The sequence below is a fragment of the Copadichromis virginalis genome, linkage group LG9, assembly GCF_057382275.1.
Source record: "Copadichromis virginalis isolate Kocher_CV1m ecotype Utaka linkage group LG9, C_Virginalis_male_GT1.1, whole genome shotgun sequence".
Classification (NCBI taxonomy): Eukaryota; Metazoa; Chordata; class Actinopteri; order Cichliformes; family Cichlidae; genus Copadichromis; species Copadichromis virginalis.
Window position 1 is genome coordinate 35,341,525 of NC_140626.1, and position 18,417 is coordinate 35,359,941.

The window sequence follows — 18,417 nt, forward strand, 5'->3', positions numbered from 1 at the left end:
AACATCGAGGGGGGCTAAGGGAGAGATGCATGATGGGGGATGGGTCTCTCCTGGCTGCTGGCAGGATTTAAAGGCCCAGTGTCTGTTTTTGTTCTCCTCGCAGCTCCCTCAGAGTAATGACACGGGGTCAGGAGGAGGAGGAGGAGATGGGAGAGGGGGAGGTGCTGGGTCCAGAGCAGAGCTGTGAGGCCACTTCAGTTTGTACAAGGGTGGTAGCAGTCAGCATGAATGAGGATGGCGGCACTTCCTGTGAGGACGGCGCTCTCTCTCTGAGGCTTGAAGACTTGGGTAGCGTGAAACCTCTCAGCAGGAATCCTCACGAGTGTCGCTGTGCGGGCTGAACCCACGTGGTGAATCAGAGCTCAGCAGCACTCTGGGAGAGGTGAAGGCAGCACAGTAATTATTCATGAGGACATGTTTATGTCTCCGTCTCCCGTCCATCACAGAGCTTTTAGCAGCCAGTTTGAGGTGGGGGTGGGCAGTAGAAACGATATAAATTTGGCTAACGGTACAGATTTTGACTATACCACTCTACCGCAATAGCACATGTTGATGGTGTCATCAAGCTGCACCTGTTTTGGTCGAAAGCATCGCAGCGGCTGTAAACCACATCATCTGCAGATTATGCGGCGACAGTAAAAGCAAATGTGGATGGATTATCTCAGTTGTTCTCCTGACTGAAGTTTGGTCCGTTTACAGCATCCTGCCATGCGATTGCATTTGTCCCTAACCATCAGGAACCTTCACGTTAACTTTTATCGAGTGGAAAAAAGTTAGCGTTCATCCTCCAGCTTCACTGTGTTTATGCTAACATAGCTGTGTAGCTAGCGCTCACATAGCACATCATTATCTACCAGCTAGCCCAACTTCAGTAACCTTACAAACGTCACTGCTGTTTAGTTTTCTGTCTTCATTCATGTTGGAAGTGATAGCAGAGCTGTACGTTTGAATTTTTCAAAAATCTCTCAGTCAGAACATGCTATATCATGTTTAGGTGGAAGCTAGCAAGCTAACTTCCTGCTAACTTCTAACTCCGTTAAATTTAATAAATTCTGTTTTCATGGATGCCTGGATGTTAAACTTAATTGTTACACCTGGTAAAGCTGCAACGCTGATCATTGTATTAAAGATGAAGGAATTTTGACAGTTTGTAACTCTCAGTGATGCTGCAGTGTTCGTTTGGCTTTGGGACCTGAAGGGCGGAGTTTAGGACCCAGATTACTCCGCGAGGCTCCTTGATTACAGTAGCCATAATGGTCCAACAATCCATCAAGCGGTGCGGCTTCGTAGCTTACCAAAGTGGTACTAAAACATTTTTTGACAGATGTTTGAGCGCCGTGTAGCACATAAAATCGGTTTGAGGTCAGTAAGCACAACCAGAATTCATACTTAAGGCGCACGGACGATTTATGAGAAAATTTAAGGATTTTCAGCGCACCTTATAGTGTGTAAAATACGTTATACAGAAGAAAGGAATATATCGCGATACATATCTTTACCGCACATGCTTCAAATTATACCGTGATATGGATTTTACGGCATATCGCCCAGCGCTGCTCTGAGGTGTGGTTGAGCTGCTCACACATGGCGCCGTTGCTTTTATGAGGTCTACCAGGTAAGATCCTTTAAAGCATAAACTGCTCTGAGGAAATGCAGAGAACTGTGTTCACATCCATGCTGGGCTCAGGTCTGAGTCCAGTCCAGATGAGCCCACAGGCTAACACTTCCACAGACATGCAGGAAGCCTCGAGCTGCTGAGGCTGCACAGACACACACCTGATTCGGAGCTGTGGAAAAGTGAGGACCCCCTTTTTCTGTTCCTACTGGGATCGACTCGGGGCGTTTCATCACGGTTTCCATGGTTTTCCATTGGGTTCCTGGTACCAGGTACATTCTAGGTTCCTTGTCACCCAGGGTTGCAAGTCATCCAAGCAGGTACTAAAATGTGGCGTCACACTGCATGTCAGCGATTGGCTGGTCAGTAGCTGTGCTCGATCAGAGCGTCTTGTTTACAAAAATCTGAACCGCCATTTTTTAAAACCGGTCAACGAGGGACATGTTTCCAACAACGCCGTGGTCCGCGCGTGTGACGAACAGTCACAGGCTGAGCAGCAGGTACAGCGTCGCCTCGACGTCCACCTTCGTTGTAGCGTTCGTATTAATTACGTCATGGCACGTGGAGACGCGTTACTGTGACGATAAGCAATAGATAGTGCATCATGGGATTCTCCTATGAGTGTTTCTTCATCAGTCACCATGTGACATACACCTCTCTGCATCGAGTCATCAGTCATTATTCATCCATGGCTCTCTTCCACGACGCGTCTTTGTCCCGTATTCCTCCCCTCAGATGGCCCCGCCCCTCCCTCAGCCTGGTGTTGCTGGAGGTTTCTTCCTGTTCAGAGGGAGTTCTTCCTTCCCGCTGTTGCAGAGTGCTCCGGGTAGGATCGTCTGATTCACTGTGTTTACAATAAAAAGCACCGTTGCTGCTGCTTCCTCAGGTAAGAAAACCCAGAGGTTTATAACATGCATGGTCACATGACAACAACGGCGCCAACATACTGAGCATCCATGGCTCGGCCTCCCAGCACACAGAAATCCTCCCGGGCTGACGGTGTGTGTGAGGGCGGGGTCACGGCGGACTCCTCCTCCCTCTGCATTGATCTGAGAAAGCAGGTCGTCTATCAGAGCGGTGAAACATGGACGCTGCAATCAGAGCACAGAGTCACATGATCCAAGCAGCCATCTCAGCGTGTGAGAGCGCTGACTCAGCGCTGTGTTAGCGGCTCGTTAATCAGCACCATCGTTAACCCGCAGACACGATCAGCTGACACTCACGTACCTGCAGATGAGCAACATCATCAAAATCCTCCCTGAAGAGCTCCGCCTTCCTGGATGCTCTGTTAGTACAGTGACCTCATTATGGGTCACATGACATCATTAAAAACAGCACACACATGTCCAGTTTTACGTTGATCTTGGTGATGGATAGCCTATCAGGTCTCAGAGGCGGAGCTTTAGGCTGGTGACAGCTGAGTCATACTTACATCTGCAAAGGGGCGGAGTTTCACCTCGTCGTGGAAACCTTAAAAACGCCTCACGTTGCGTTTACTGTCTTCTCTTTTTCAGAATCAACTCAACTTTATTTATACAGCAGCACCAAATCACAGCCTCCAGCTGCTTTAGCGTAAAGACCCTGCGATAGGGGTGGGAAACCCCAACAGTCAGACGAGCCTATCAGCAGCTCGCTGCTCAGTAGGAAGGAAGAACTCCCTCTGAACAGGAAGAAGCCCGAGCTGAGGGACGGCTGTCGCTGGGATGGATCAGGTGTTCGTTCTCCTAAACCTGTGCTGACTGTGCAGACTGGCTCCTCCTCCTGCATCACCTCAGTGAGAGAGTTTAACCTTACACCCCCCTCCCCCAAGGTTCAGGCTCTGATGGCGTGCTGGTGTGTGAGGTCACAGCCTTCCATGGTTTCGCTGTCCTGGACCTGAGATCCAGCTGCAGCTCCTGGTACCCGAGGCCGGGCGAGGGAGCCGCAGAGAGGCGAGGCTCTCACAGCAGCGGAGCCTGTTACTGCAGTACCAGTACTCCCAGCACGTGTACTGGTACCGTGTCCTGACCATGTAAAAGTATGTGCAGAGTGAGCGAGCACTTCCTGTATCAGTTATTGTTTCGCACTTTAACCTCTGATCTTCAGTTGAGTTTTTAAGAGCAGTGTTACCAAGGTAACGCCCATCATCGCCGTAAACTGCCGCGTGTGTCAGCTCCGCCCTGCTCGGCTGTGTGAGAGTCAGCGTACAGCAGCAGGTGATCAGAGGGTTTGGTTTCATGAAGCTAACGTGTTTGCTGCTCGCTCTGGCGCCTGAAGGTGCGACGCCAACAAACGTTTCCCAGGCGTGGATGTTAGTGACCACAGACGGGCAACATCACTTGCTTCGCTCTGCTCCGCCTTTTATTCCTAGGAGATGGGCCCAGCTCTGCCTCTGTGGGACGTCTCTTCCTGTTAAAGGGGCGTTCTTCCTCCCACTGTCACCAGCTGAGCTCAGCCTGCAGTGTTTGAACCCGTGCTGTACAAACAGGAAGTAACACGTCAGTGAGGACGGCGCTCGCAGCTCCACGCTTCCATCCACGATGATGTCACAGAGCTGTGACCTCCTGCTGACCGCCTCACAACACGACGACCCGTGAGGCCTGACTCTTGACACCGTCTGACCTCACAGGGCGCCAAGCAGGACCAATCGGCCAATCACGAGCAGCGAACAGATGGGGGGTCATTGAAAAACTGATTGTTCCCTGGGGACAGACGGCCCCTCCCCCCTCACTCAGGGGATGACTCTCTCTGTCTCCCGTGAGAACATGGAGGAGGGGTGGTGGTGGGAGGTGGGGATCCCGTCTCCTCCCAGAGGTGACGGAGACAGATGTTGTCTGGACGTCGTCAACAAAGCTCACCCTCAGGCTCTGGTGCAGGTCGTCCTCCCCAGATCAGATGGGCCAGCCACCATCGGCTGTCGACTCATGAGCGTGCAGGCCGGGCCTCGTGCACGCTCACGTGCCACTGGTGCTGCAACATTGCAGGCCAGTGAAGCGCCTGCAGGAGGAGGTCGGGGTGGATGGTGGGCCGTGCTGAGTTCATTCTTTATGTTATTATTTATATTACTGCTCACTTTCCTGTCCCTCGATCAAATCAAACCACTTTTATTGTCACATCACATGTGCAGGTACATTGGTACAGCACATGTGAGTGAAATTCTTGTGTGCGAGCTTCACAAGCAACAGAGTTGTGCAAAATACAATAATGTAAACAAGCAAAATACAAGAATGGCTACATCTGAAACTAATAAATATATGTACAATATATAATAGTATATGCATTTCTGGATGTGTATACTAAATATTTTTCTACGTGTGTGTGTGTGTGTGTGTGTGTGTACACATATTTTACAAATTAAATAGAGTAAACAATAAATAAAATATATAAAAATATACAGAGTTGAATATGTGCAAAACAGTGGCGTTACTGTACAGTATGGAGTGCATAATGTTGAAGTTCCAGTAGTGAAGCTGAGGTGTCTATGACGTGTTCAGCAGTCTGATGGCCTGGTGGAAGAAGCTGTCTCTCAGTCTGCTGGTACGGGACCGGATGCTGCAGAACCTCCTTCCTGATGGAAGCAGTCTGAACAGTTTATGGCTGGGGTGACTGGAGTCCTTGATGATCCTCCCCGCTTTCCTCAGGCAGCGCTTCCTGTAGATGTCTTGGAGGGAGGGAAGCTCACCTCCAATTATCCGTTCAGAGCACCGCACTACTCGCTGGAGAGCTTTGCGGTTGTAGGCGATGCTGTTGCCATACCAGGTGGTGATGCATCCAGTGAGGATGCTCTCAATGGCACAGTGATAGAAGGTCCTGAGGATGCGGGGGCTCATGCCGAATCTTTTCAGTCTCCTGAGAAAGAAGAGGCGCTGTTGAACGATACCAGGAACGATACCGGGTGGTTTCAGTTTGTTTGTGAGCAGGTCCCTCACAGTAGAATTTGTGCTCCTTGTCTGTTGTACGAGTTGACTTGAGGCTCTGATTACTTCTTCAGTAGTTCGTCCTCTCGCAGCTTTAGTTTGATGTCCTGGTGTATCAACCAAATTTGTATTCAGTTTAATTCAAAGTACTTGATCCAGCATCAGGGATCGTTTTGAAAACCACATAAACATGATGTAAAAAGCTCCACAGAAGCTTCGTGTGTGTTTGAGGACGTGGTGAACGAGTCAGCTTCACTCCAGCTGTAGCTCCATCCTCTGCTTCTGTCCGATCTTTATGTGCTCGCAGTTTGTTCTGTGTCGATCGCTCGTCAGACCAGCGTCCATCTGTCCGCTCGCTCTCGTGGGAACGCCGTGCACATACGCTCATTGTCCTGGAGTCTGAACGATAGATGCAGGAAACACAGCTACATTAGCAGAGGTCAGAGAAAGCCTCGTAGCACCCGGCCCTGCTACAAGACATCAGTAAAGGCAGTCAGTGGTCAGGAGGAGGCGTGTCCTCACCTTGTTTGGGTCATTTAGGTCTGAAACTGTACTGAAGGGCAGGACGCCTAAATACAAGGTTCTTACCCAGCACAGGGCCTGGGCCGTCTGTGGGAACCAGTTACCCCAGTGTGTGTGTGTGTGTGTGTGTGTGTGTGTGTGATTAGTTCCCATGACTTTACATCTTATATGCTGCCCTGTCATCACACTAACATATGCACGCACATAATTGGTCTGCCAGATGCCCGTGTGTGTGTGTGCTGGTGCATATATGTGCTGGTTTGCATATGAGAGCGTGACCTCTGACCCCTGGTGTCTGGAGTTTACAAAGGCTCTAATAGCTGCTATGAGCTTACTTTGCATTAGAAAGCGGCGCGCTCACAGTCGAGCCATTCGCAGTTGGCTCACGTCTGCATGCGTGTCATCTGGAGACGCCGGAGGTCAGAGGTCACACACTTTCACACGTATGCAGCACACAAATGTTAATGTGCACGACGGTGCAGCTGGAAGGCCGAGGGTTCGAGTCCGTGCCGCGCTCACACAGAACAATGCTGCAGCTGTCGCCGATCCCGCTTCGTGACGTGAGCATCGGCGTGCTCGCCGCAACATCTGTGCCGCTGTCACCGAGGTCATGAGAACGCAGCGAGGGTGGGCGGTGTTATCACCGCTCTGCTCTGTGACCATAAACCTGCTGTCACCTGACATCAGAGCGTTGTGTGTGTGTGTGTAAACGACTGTGAGCAGACATTAGGAGTCGATCCCCGAGTGTATCCAGCACAGATCCTGATGGTGCCGCTCACACTGCTGCTGTACGTGTCTGAAAGCTGCTGGGATGCTCCAGGGCCGGTTTGTAAAAAGGAAATGTTCATGTTTTGTGTTTTTTGTGATATTATGATGAAATCAAGCTTGTAATAGGACGCCTGCTCCACCTCTGGCACACAGGGTCTCGTGCTGAAAGCTGAGGCGGCCTCTGACAGAACTCAAAGTCCTGGGTTTGACTAACAGTGGGAAAATGAACCCTGATGTTTGTGTTCAGGTCAAAGTTCAAACGTCAGCTTGGTTTTATTAGATGTGATTTAGCTTCAGTACACGGAGAGCGACTGACAGCAGCTCAGTGGTTGTTTCAAAGGTGTGTTTGTGTGAACTCGCTGCTCCAGTTTAACTGAAGAAGCCGTCTGAGTAAATGTCACATGACACACAGTGACATCAGCACACAGGTCTCCATGGTAACCGAGGTCGACCTGCAGAATACTGATGATGGTTCAGTCGTAGTACTTTCCTGCAAACATTACTGCTAAAGCCCTGTGTGTACTCCCTGCTATTGCAGTATCATCAGAGGTGCTGCTTTCTGTCCCATAATGCAGTGCGGCAGCTTTATTCCCGATCACCACAGTAACCACGCCTCTTTTCTCCCTGCAGCTCCTCTCTTTGTGAGCAGACTGTAGGATTTATGACATGAACACGTGAAGCTCCGCCTGCTGCTCCTCACGCTAACATTAAAACTCACAAACAGTCAGAGCTGCGTCAGCGTGAGCGGCTGGGCTGCACCTGCACTTTTAATGACATCAGGCGACCAATAATAGGGCTGCTGTGAGGTCACTGTAGCAACAGAGTGCCCGAGAAGGTGGAGCTTCAGAAATTCTAGGATTTTGATTGGATGTTACTGATCAGCAGGTGTGTGTGTGTGTGTGTGTGTGTGTGTGTGTGTGTGTGTGTGTGTGTGTGTGTACTCCACCTGCTTGGTCACCTCGGGCTCTGAAACAACGGCTGAAACACTGTGAAGGATTCAGAGTGGGTGGGGTCACGGTGGCTACGACCATCTTTTATTTACAGTGTGTTTAGGGCACACTGAGATTAAAGCTGTGACATCATGCAGTATCAGCAGGGTTACCACGGAGACTCCTCTGAAGATGCAGCTACAGTTTTGTTTTGTTGTCCCGTTTGGATCTTTAGCCGTCAGAATTGTCTGAAGGCCAAGAAAGATGCCGAGTGGATCATCATGGTCTCGCCATATTGGTCCATTTGATTGACCTTTATTATAACTAGAAAGTGCATTTTCTGAAGAAACTGCAGTGTGAATGCTTGAATCTGAATGTATGCACTGAAATGAATTAATTGCTGAATTTTGAGTTAAAAATATTGAATGAGATTAAAAAAAAAAAAAAAAAAAAAAAACGAATTTAACCTGAAAACAAAGGTGCTGAACTGCTAAAAGCTGAAGGTTACACAGAAGGAGGAGTTGGAAAAAAACTGAAAATGTTTTAAATGTAAATTAGAAAACCCTAAGAAATGAGAAAAGAACATTTAGAGTCAGAAAACATCTGAATGAATATTAAAAGGTCATATTCTTTGAATCACTGAATGAAGAAAATGTGATCCCTCCACTTGGACCCACACAGTTTAAAAAGTTTACATCTCTGAGCTTTGAAAGACAAGATGTTGGAAAAAGAACAACGATGGCGACGTTTTGAGGGTAAAATGATGGCTGTAACACTGTGGACACAGCAGCAGTTGAAAGAGAAGTGTTTAAGATGAATTTTGGCAGAGTGGCAGAGAGAGCTCGTTAAGCAGGCAGGTGTGAGCCTGGTTGCTATAGTGACCGCACCCAATGGCTCCATACACACGGACACAGACATGCACCTCACTTTTGCTGCTTAAAATGAACAGAAAAGTCAGGCCGAAACAAATCGTTCCCAAATGAAAAGTAAAAGTCGTATTGACAAAATTCTTTCACTGTGAGCGACAGCAATGTCTAGTCTACCAAATTCTCAGTTTTCATGTCTGTGGAGTTTATTATATGGACGTGGTGACAGTGGAAAGACACCATGCTCTTCTGATTTTCAAACGAACCTTCTGAGCCATTTTAACATTAGAGTCTATGGAAGAGTTGGAGGGAGGAGGCTGTGCATTGGTGACATTTATGAAAGAACCATAACACCTAGTACAATAGTAAACACATTGGATGAAAGAGGACAGCCATGGCTACGTTTTGAGGGTAAAATCATACCTGTAGAGCAAACGCTGCGGACACAGCAGCAGTTTTAAAAAAGATTTTAAGATTATTTTTTTTGCTCCTCTCACTCTAGCAGTTGAGCTGCCTCACTCTAGCCCCAACATTCCGTCCCATACACACCCATTATAAACTCTGAAACGGGTGAAAAAACATCATGAAACTTAAACTGGAACTGAAGAAAAAGTATAATAGATATTGAAAAGATAAATGCAAGTTGAATAGTTGAATGTCTTGTCTTCGTTTTAAAGTTTGAATGGTGGCTCTATGTCAATGTATGTGGAAGTAGTAAGAGTTTAAAAATGAGTAAGTTGAATGAGGATTTGAAGGGTCTCCCCATTGAAATACATTATAAATTTTTGTTGAATAAAGTTGAATAAAATTAAAAATATAAATGTTAAAAATATGAAAAATGGAAGCAGTGTTGTCCAAAAGAATAGGAATCTAACGGTGTTTGAATGGTTTTTCTAAGTTGAACGGTTTTGAAGGAGTAGGATTACAAAAAACGTACGGAATACAGAATAAAATATAATAACTAGAAAGTGCATTTTCTGAAGAAACTGCAGTGTGAATGCTTGAATCTGAATGTATGCACTGAAATGAATTAATTGCTGAATTTTGAGTTAAAAATATTGAATGAGATTAAAAAAAAACAAAAAAAAAAACGAATTTAACCTGAAAACAAAGGTGCTGAACTGCTAAAAGCTGAAGGTTACACAGAAGAAGGAGTTGGAAAAAAACTGAAAATGTTTTAAATGTAAATTAGAAAACCCTAAGAAATGAGAAAAGAACATTTAGAGTCAGAAAACATCTGAATGAATATTAAAAGGTCATATTCTTTGAATCACTGAATGACTCAAATGTGATCCCTCCACTTTGATCCACACAGTTTAAAAAGTTTAAATGCCTGAGCTTTGAAAGATACGGTGTTGGAAAGAGAACAATAATGGCGACAATTTGAGGGTAAAATGATGGCTGTAACACTGTGGACACAGCAGCAGTTGAAAGAGAAGTGTTTAAGATGAATCTTGGTACAGTGGCAGGCAGAGCTCGTTAAGCAGGCAGGTGTGAGCCTGGTTGCTATAGTGACCGCACCCAATGGCTCCATACACACGTACACAGACATGCGCCTCACTTTTGCTGCTTAAAATGAACAGAAAAGTCAGGCCGAAACAAATCGCTCCCAAATGAAAAGTAAAAGTCGTATTGACAAAATTCTTTCACCGTGAGCGACAGCAATGTCTAGTCTACCTAATTCTCAGTTTTCATGCCTGTGGAGCTTATTATATGGACGTGGTGACAGTGGAAAGACACCATGCTCTTCTGATTTTCAAACGAACCTTCTGAGCCATTTTAACATTAGAGTCTATGGAAGAGTTGGAGGGAGCAGGCTGTGCATTGGTGACATTTAGGAAAGAACCATAACACCTAGGACAATAGTAAACACATTGGATGAAAGAGGACAGCGATGGCTACGTTTTGAGGGTAAAATCATACCTGTAGAGCAAACGCTGTGGACACAGCAGCAGTTTTAAAAAAGATTTTAAGATTAATTTTTTTGCTCCTCTCACTCTAGCAGTTGAGCTGCCTCACTCTAGCCCCAACATTCCGTCCCATACACACCCATTATAAACTCTGAAACGGGTGAAAAAACATCATGAAACTTAAACTGGAACTGAAGAAAAAGTATAATAGATATTGAAAAGATAAATACAAGTTGAATAGTTGAATGTCTTGTCTTCGTTTTAAAGTTTGAATGGTGGCTCTATGTCAATGTATGTGGAAGTAGTAAGAGTTTAAAAATGAGTAAGTTGAATGAGAATTTGAAGGGTCTCCCCATTGAAATACATGGGAAATTTTTGTTGAATAAAGTTGAATAAAATTAAAAATATAAATGTTAAAAATGAGAAAAATAGAAGCAGTCATGTCCAAAATAATAGGAATCTAACGATGTTTGAATGGTTTTTCTAAGTTGAACGGTTTTGAAGGAGTAGGCTTTCAAAAAACGTACGGAAAAAGAAAATATAATAATAAAGATTAGAAGAACAATACTGTGAATGCTTTTCAAGCATTCACACTAATAATAATAATAATAATAAAGATTAGAAGAACAATACTGTGAATGCTTTTCAAGCATTCACACTAATTATGTATTTATTTTATTTTCAGTTGTTACAGATGGGACAGACATGACTGGGGGACAGGACAGGGAGACAGAAAGAGAGCGAGAGAGGAAAAAGCAAACAAACAAACAAAAAATAAAAGAAATTGATTGAAGGTTTAGGAAAGAGGAGCAGAGGAGATGGTTGGAGCACTCAGCGGGACGGCCGCTGCGGTTTGTGGCTTCATGCTGTGAGTGCAGGAAGTGTTTGATTTATCCTCCAATCACAGCTAAGAACACGTGTTGATGGTGTGCTCTGGGCTTCCTCTCTGATCGAGCTTTGTGATAACAACGGAGTGCTGCCGTGATGTGTGTGCAGACGGTGTGAGGTGAAGCTTCCCTCTGCTCTCCTGCAGTCCTCGCTGTTTGCACATGGGCGGCCACCAGGCCAGTTCCGGGCTTCCGCTGGAGGCGCGGGCGACCGCCAAAGTGGACACTTCCCTGTCGCTGGGCCGGGGCGTGGGGCACCGATGGTCGGGATGGGGGTGAAGCGGGCGATGGAGGTATGTGGCGGGGTGTGTTTGGTGGTGGTGATGTGTACGGCTGGCAGCGGGAGAGCTGCAGCGTTGAATGTACTGCAGTCGTCTGTGGTGTGAAGATACGAGATGTGCAGCACCTGGATGCCTGTGCTGGCATTTCTCCTGCGGTGTTGCTATCAGTGTGAAGAGTGGGAGAAGAGGGTTGCATTGACAATCCAACACAATGGGCAGCACGTTGCACACATGTTATAAGTGGTCAGAAACTTGTAAATAACTCATGAAAGAATAAAGTTACGTTGAAACCAAGCACACCGTTGTTGTCCTTGTGACATTACCAATAAGTGTGATGTGTCACATGGTCCTCTTCCTATTGGAAAAACAAAAGTTGTATCCAAGATGGCCGACTTCTAAATGGCCACCACGGTCACCACCCATCTTGAGGAGTTTGCCCCCTCACATATACTAATGTGCCACAAACAGGACTTTAGTATCACCAACCATTCCCACCCTGTACGTACTGCATTTGAATCATTCTAACTACATGTAACCAGCTGCATGTGTGTTTGGAAAAAAAGGATCCGCCCCTGGTCTGAGCTCGCTGTCGCCGGCAGCAGGCGGTCCAGCTCGTTATTGGTGCTCCGCTCTTCTTCTCTGTGCTTTAATTAGATGAGTGTGGAGGACTGTGGAGGACGCTTTGTGACACACCATGAAAGCATTTCCTCTGTGTGTGTGTGTGTGTGTGTGCTGCAGGGCTGAGCCGTGGGACTGCCGACACCAGGGAGTGTGTGTACTACAACGTGAACTACGAGACCGAGAAGACGAACCAGAGCGGCGTGGAGCGCTGCGAGGACGAGCAGGACAAACGCTCGCACTGCTACGCCTCCTGGAGGAACAACTCGGGCTCCATCGAGCTGGTGAAGAAGGGATGCTGGCTGGACGACTTCAACTGCTACGACCGGTACACACACACACACACACACACACACACACACACACACACACACACACACACACACACACACACACACACACACACACCTTGCCTTCAAACAACATAAATGAGCTCCTCCAGCCAATCATCACACACCGACCACAGTGTGATCCATGCTGTCACGTTTACCTTCTTGCACTGAGCTGATCCAGGATCTGCTTCGATCCAATCAGTCACCTGAATGTGTTTTATGTTGTCAGGTAGACCCCACAATGACTGAAGTCCTGTAAATGCATGTAAACAAATCTATGACAGTCAGTCTGTCCTGTCCTGCTGCGTTCCTGTTTCCCTTCAGAGCAGCTGCTCACAGGGACGTGATCATTGACCCTGAAGATCCTCTGTGGGATTAAAACAGGGCAACATGCTGGGGGGCTGCGTCCTCCCACCTGGGTGTACTGTGTGCTGCAGACCACGCGGTCACGAGGGTGGAACGCCACTTTATCCCTGGCAGTGTTGGGAGTAATGGAATACATGCAGAATACAAAATATGAGTAACTATATTCCATTACAGTTACCGTTTAAAAAGGTGGTAATCAGAATACAGTTACTTTGTTGAAATAAATGGATTACACGGCGGTCTTTTCCTGTTTCATACGTCAGGCTGTGCTCTCTCTGTTTTTGGTGATTCCCAAACCAAACACGCATTAAGAGGCTCTGATGTCACCTCTACTTGCAGCCGCATAATGACGTGAAGAAATATTTTTTTAAATGATTTAATATGAAGGCAACAGGCAGAGTGTTGCAGGCATCGCCCTAAAGCCTGATGGGCAGTGTAGTCCGTGCTGCAGGGAGGATGGACTGCTGTACCCGTGATGTGTCTGTGAGCGAGGGGGGAGAAAAAAGTACGAGCTGTCACCGAGCAGTTGTTCCTGTTTTCCTCTGAAACAATCAACGCCTCTCTCTGTCTCTGCTAGCAAAGTTGAGCCAGACAACAAAGTAAAGCTAGTTTTCAGCTACGAGCTGACACAGAGGTCCCTTTACTACGGTTTTATATACGCGCCTTACCTAATGTCCACCTACTGTTACTCATTTATATTAAGATTTAAACATCTAGCTGGTGTTGGTGTGGAGAGTAACCTTCATTAATAGTAATGAATCAGCTACAGGTAGCTTGGTGTTCATCTGAACAACAAACTGGACTCATAACTCAGACGCCCTCTACAGGAGAGGGCAGAGCAGGCTGTACCTGCTGCAGGGACTCAGGTCGTTTGGAGTGGAGGGCCCACTCCTGAAGACCTTCTGTGACTCTGCGGTGGCCTCAGCCTTCCTTTACTCTGTGGTCTGCTGGGGCGGCAGCATCTCTGCCGGGGACAGGAAGAGACTGAACAGGCTGATCAGGGCCAGCTCTGTTCTGCCCTCTGGACCCAGTGGAGGTGGACAGTGACAGGAGAACGGTGGCTAAGCTGTCATCCCTGTTGGACAACATCTCCCACCCCATGCAGGAGCCTGTCAAAAAATAATATAAAACAGTGTGCAAATGTAACCGACCCAGAGTATGGGCCGGTAAAACAGATTAAATGTTCCTGCAAAACAGGGAAATGATGAGACAGAGACGACTGGTGAAGTTTCTCTTTGCCTCGCTTCTGCCATATTTATTTATACAAACACATGTATTTTTAACTTGCAGCATCACCATTCTCTATATACAACAGAAATAACAATAAAACCGTCTGTATGTTCAAGCTGCAATACCACGATCTTTTCATGGCAACCAAAAGTACTTCACGTGTAGTGACCTTCAAATCATTTACTCGGCTATTCTCTCTGAATGACAACTCAAAACAATATGAAATGCATGTTCAAATACATTTTTACCTCTAACTTTTAACCCAAATACCTATGTATTCTGATTGTTTTAACCAACATACCAGTGCTTGGTCTTAAACCAATTTAGCTTAGTAGCTCACAAATACATGAAAGAGTCATGTGTATGCTGGCAGGCTTAGCTTTAGCTTTAACATTCTCAAAATCACTTTTCAGAACCAGTAAACAGTCGTTCTTCACTGCCAACAGCAGATTAACATTCATATTCACAAAATCAGGACACGACAAGGAGCTTATTCAGCTAAAACGACCTGAAGTAAGTGGAGAAAGGAAACCAAACTGGCGCCCGCGGCTGGCTAGGCTTTGGCATTTTTTCCAGTCCTTCTACTTCATAAAACGTAACAAATAACAGGGTTTACCCGCTGATTTATACCCCACATTTAGCTGTGTTTCTTATCAATATTTTACAACAGTTTTAATATAGTTTTACCGGTTACAAACCTGCAAAACAGGGAAATGATGAGACAGAGACGACTGGTGAAGTTTCTCTTTGCCTCGCTTCTGCCATATTGGAGAGGAGGACCTATGACCTCGCTATTCTGTCTCACTGAACAATGCGCCACCCGGAGGCTGGGGGGTGCAACTACCTCATTACATATAGTTCACTTCGGTGACAAATCTCTCATTTTTTTAACAAGTACTACTTCTGATGGGATCACACATTAGTGTGTCACACAAATACTGATAACAGTGCAAATGTTTGCAATATAAGAAATGTAAACATCTGTGTTTAGTGAGCTTTGCAGTGTTGCTCTGTGGTGCAGCTACACTGTAGCAAAGTTTACACACTGTGTCTACTTGATCCACGTCTGACTGAACCCATAATGTTTCCACACCACTGAAGGTTTTTACCTCTTTTCAACCAACGGCAGTCACTCTCCTCTCCAAATAACTTCTGCTTAGCTTTCCGAGCTTCCCTCGGGTCCTCTTATTGTTGTGACACGTGTTCGAAATTCAGAGAGGTGCGCTCGATTTGCCACACGGAGCAGCGCGAGAGTAAAGCACGAGGGAGGGGCTAATAATTGGCTCAGTCATTTTTAATGATCCTTGAAAGCCCAGATCGTAATCGTGATTAAAATTCGATTAATTGAGCAGCCCTAGTCAGAGTGTTACTGTGTGTGAAGTCATTTCCTGTCTCTCTCTCAGGCAGCAGTGTGTGGCCACCGAGGAGAGCCCGCAGGTCTTCTTCTGCTGCTGTGAAGGAAACTTCTGCAACGAGCGCTTCACCCACCTGCCGGACATCACCGTGCCACGTGAGTGCCATCTGATTGGTCCGTTAGCACGTGTCACACGTGTCTTCTCCTCGTATCATTGTTTGTGCTTCATGAGGTCGTGACTTCAACAGGTGGTGTCATGGGTGCCTCCTCCATCTTTTATGTACAGTCTTGATATACTGAAACCCGTCGGCAGGTTTCCTCGCACCAGACTGTCAGGGGCGTTTCCAAAGTTACCATGGTAACCCAGCGCCAATAAAGTCCTTTTAAATGTAAATGCAGTCTTTCTGTGTGTGTCAGTGATCAAGGCCCCGCCCCACAGCGTGGGTGTGTTAAACGTGATGATTTACTGCCTGCTGCCCGTCACCATGCTGTCTGTCGCTCTGCTCACCACCGTCTGGATGTACCAACACCGCAAACCTCCGTATGGACACGTGGACATTGCCGAGGTGAGCCTCAAACACTCACGCTTACCTTTTGATGAAACGAGTAGAAGTACTCGGTTACTTTGACCTGCAGACCGGAGCTGATGACGTCAGTTTGACTCTGCAATGCTGAGACGGCTCCATCTGCTGGTGGTCTGCAGGCACTGCAGCAGGAAACATCTCAAACGAGGGTTTGTCACCACATCGTGGTTCCCCATATTGAACTGTAAAACACGGCCAATCGGTCTGATAGGGCGAGAGGCGGGATTCACCTGAACAGGTGGCCCGTGTATTGACAGCACTCTCACCTGTGGTTCAGTTTTTATTCATACAGCACCAAATCACAACAGCAGTCGCCTCGAGGCGCTTTATATTGTACAGTAGATCGCACAATAATAGATACAGAGAAAAACCCAACAATCACATGACCCCCTATGAACAAGCACTTTGGTGACAGTAGGAAGGAAAAACTCCCTTTTAACAGGAAGAAACCTCCAGCAGAACCAGGCTCAGGGAGGGGCGGGGCCATCTGCTGCTGGTTAGGGTGAGAGAAGGAAGACAGGACAAAGACATGCTGTGGAAGAGAGACAGAGGTTAATAACAGATATGATTCAGTGCAGAGAGGTCTGTTAACACATAGTGAGTGAAGAAGAAACACCCAGTGCATCATGGGAATCCCCCAGCAGCCTACACCTACTGCAGCATAACTAAGGGAGGATTCAGGGGTCACATTAATTCTGACATGGGAGGGGCTTCTGTCATGTTGCTGTCTATAAATGTGTCACATTGATGCCCTCCCCCACTCTCCTTTCCTCTCGTCCAGGATCCTGGTCCACCTCCTGCCTCCCCCCTGCTGGGGCTGAAGCCTCTGCAGCTGCTGGAGGTGAAAGCCAGGGGGCGCTTCGGCTGCGTCTGGAAGGCTCAGATGATGAACGAACACATGGCCGTGAAGATCTTCCCCATGCAGGTACCGGTGTTTGCTCCGAGCATCAGGGCAGCCGTCCTGACTCCCAACCCTTCCTCACCACCTCCTCCTTGCAGAATAAGGACTCCTGGGAGACCGAGAGGGACGTGTTCATGACGCCGGGCATGAGGCACAAGAACATCCTGAGGTTCATCGCCGCAGAGAAACGAGGGAGCCACCCCGAGGCCGAGCTGTGGCTCATCACAGAGTTCCACGAGAGGGTGAGGAAGGGGGGCCGAGGGGGGGTCAGAAACTCCCGGGGGTGTGGGGTCGATCTCCTGATGTTTGTCTCTGCAGGGCTCGCTGTCGGGCTTCCTGAAGGGAAACATGATCAGCTGGTCCGAGCTGTGCCACATAGCCGAGACGACAGCGCGCGGCCTGGCGTACCTCCACGAAGACGTCCCCCAACTGAAGGGAGAGGGTCCCAAACCGGCCATCGCCCACAGGTCTGCCCACAAACCCCAACACCTACAGATCAGACAGGAAACCCTAGTCTGCAGTGACGAGCTGCTGCCACACGGTGGAGCTGTGAGTCAGCGTTAGAGGACGTCACAGTTCACGCTGCTCGTTTTTACTTCAGAATCTCAGAGATCGCTTATGTTCACGTGCTCAACGCGCAGCAGCTGCTCACACGCTGCTAACACACTGCTCACACGCTGCTCGAATACTGCTAACACGCTGCTCGAATGCTGCTCACACGCTGCTAACACACTGCTCACACGCTGCTCGAATGCTGCTAACACGCTGCTCGAATGCTGCTAACACGCTGCTAACACGCTGTTCACACACTGCTAACACGCTACTAACACGCTGCTCGACATGCTGCTAACACGCTGCTCACACACTACTAACACGCTGCTCACATGCTGCTAACACGCTGTTCACACACTGCTAACACGCTGCTCGAATGCTGCTCACACACTACTAACACGCTGCTCGAATGCTGCTAACACGCTGCTCACATGCTGCTAACACGCTGTTCACACACTGCTAACACGCTGCTCACACGCTGCTCACACGCTACTAACATGCTGCTCGAATGCTGCTAACACGCTGTTCACACGCTGCTAACACGCTGCTCGAATGCTGCTCACACGCTGCTAACACGCTGCTAACACGCTGCTCACATGCTGCTCACACGCTGTTCACACGCTGTTCACACACTGCTAACACGCTGCTCGAATGCTGCTCACACGCTGCTCGAATGCTGCTCGAATGCTGCTCACACGCTGCTCGAATGCTGCTCACACGCTGCTCACACGCTGTTCACACGCTGCTAACACGCTGCTAACACGCTGTTCACACGCTGCTAACACGCTGCTCGAATGCTGCTCACA

At 47.6% G+C, this 18,417-nt stretch overlaps 1 protein-coding gene across 1 annotated transcript in view; it reads left to right on the forward strand.

Moving 5' to 3' along the window:
* LOC146702413 (activin receptor type-2B-like) overlaps positions 1-18,417 on the forward strand; it is a 31,193-nt gene that overhangs the window by 5,924 nt on the left and 6,852 nt on the right. Inside the window, exons 2-7 of the mRNA XM_085469110.1 lie at positions 12,413-12,620; positions 15,624-15,730; positions 15,992-16,140; positions 16,940-17,083; positions 17,158-17,301; positions 17,378-17,526. Of these exons, the coding sequence (XP_085325236.1) occupies positions 12,413-12,620; positions 15,624-15,730; positions 15,992-16,140; positions 16,940-17,083; positions 17,158-17,301; positions 17,378-17,526 (901 nt within the window). The remainder of the gene's footprint in view (positions 1-12,412; positions 12,621-15,623; positions 15,731-15,991; positions 16,141-16,939; positions 17,084-17,157; positions 17,302-17,377; positions 17,527-18,417) is intronic.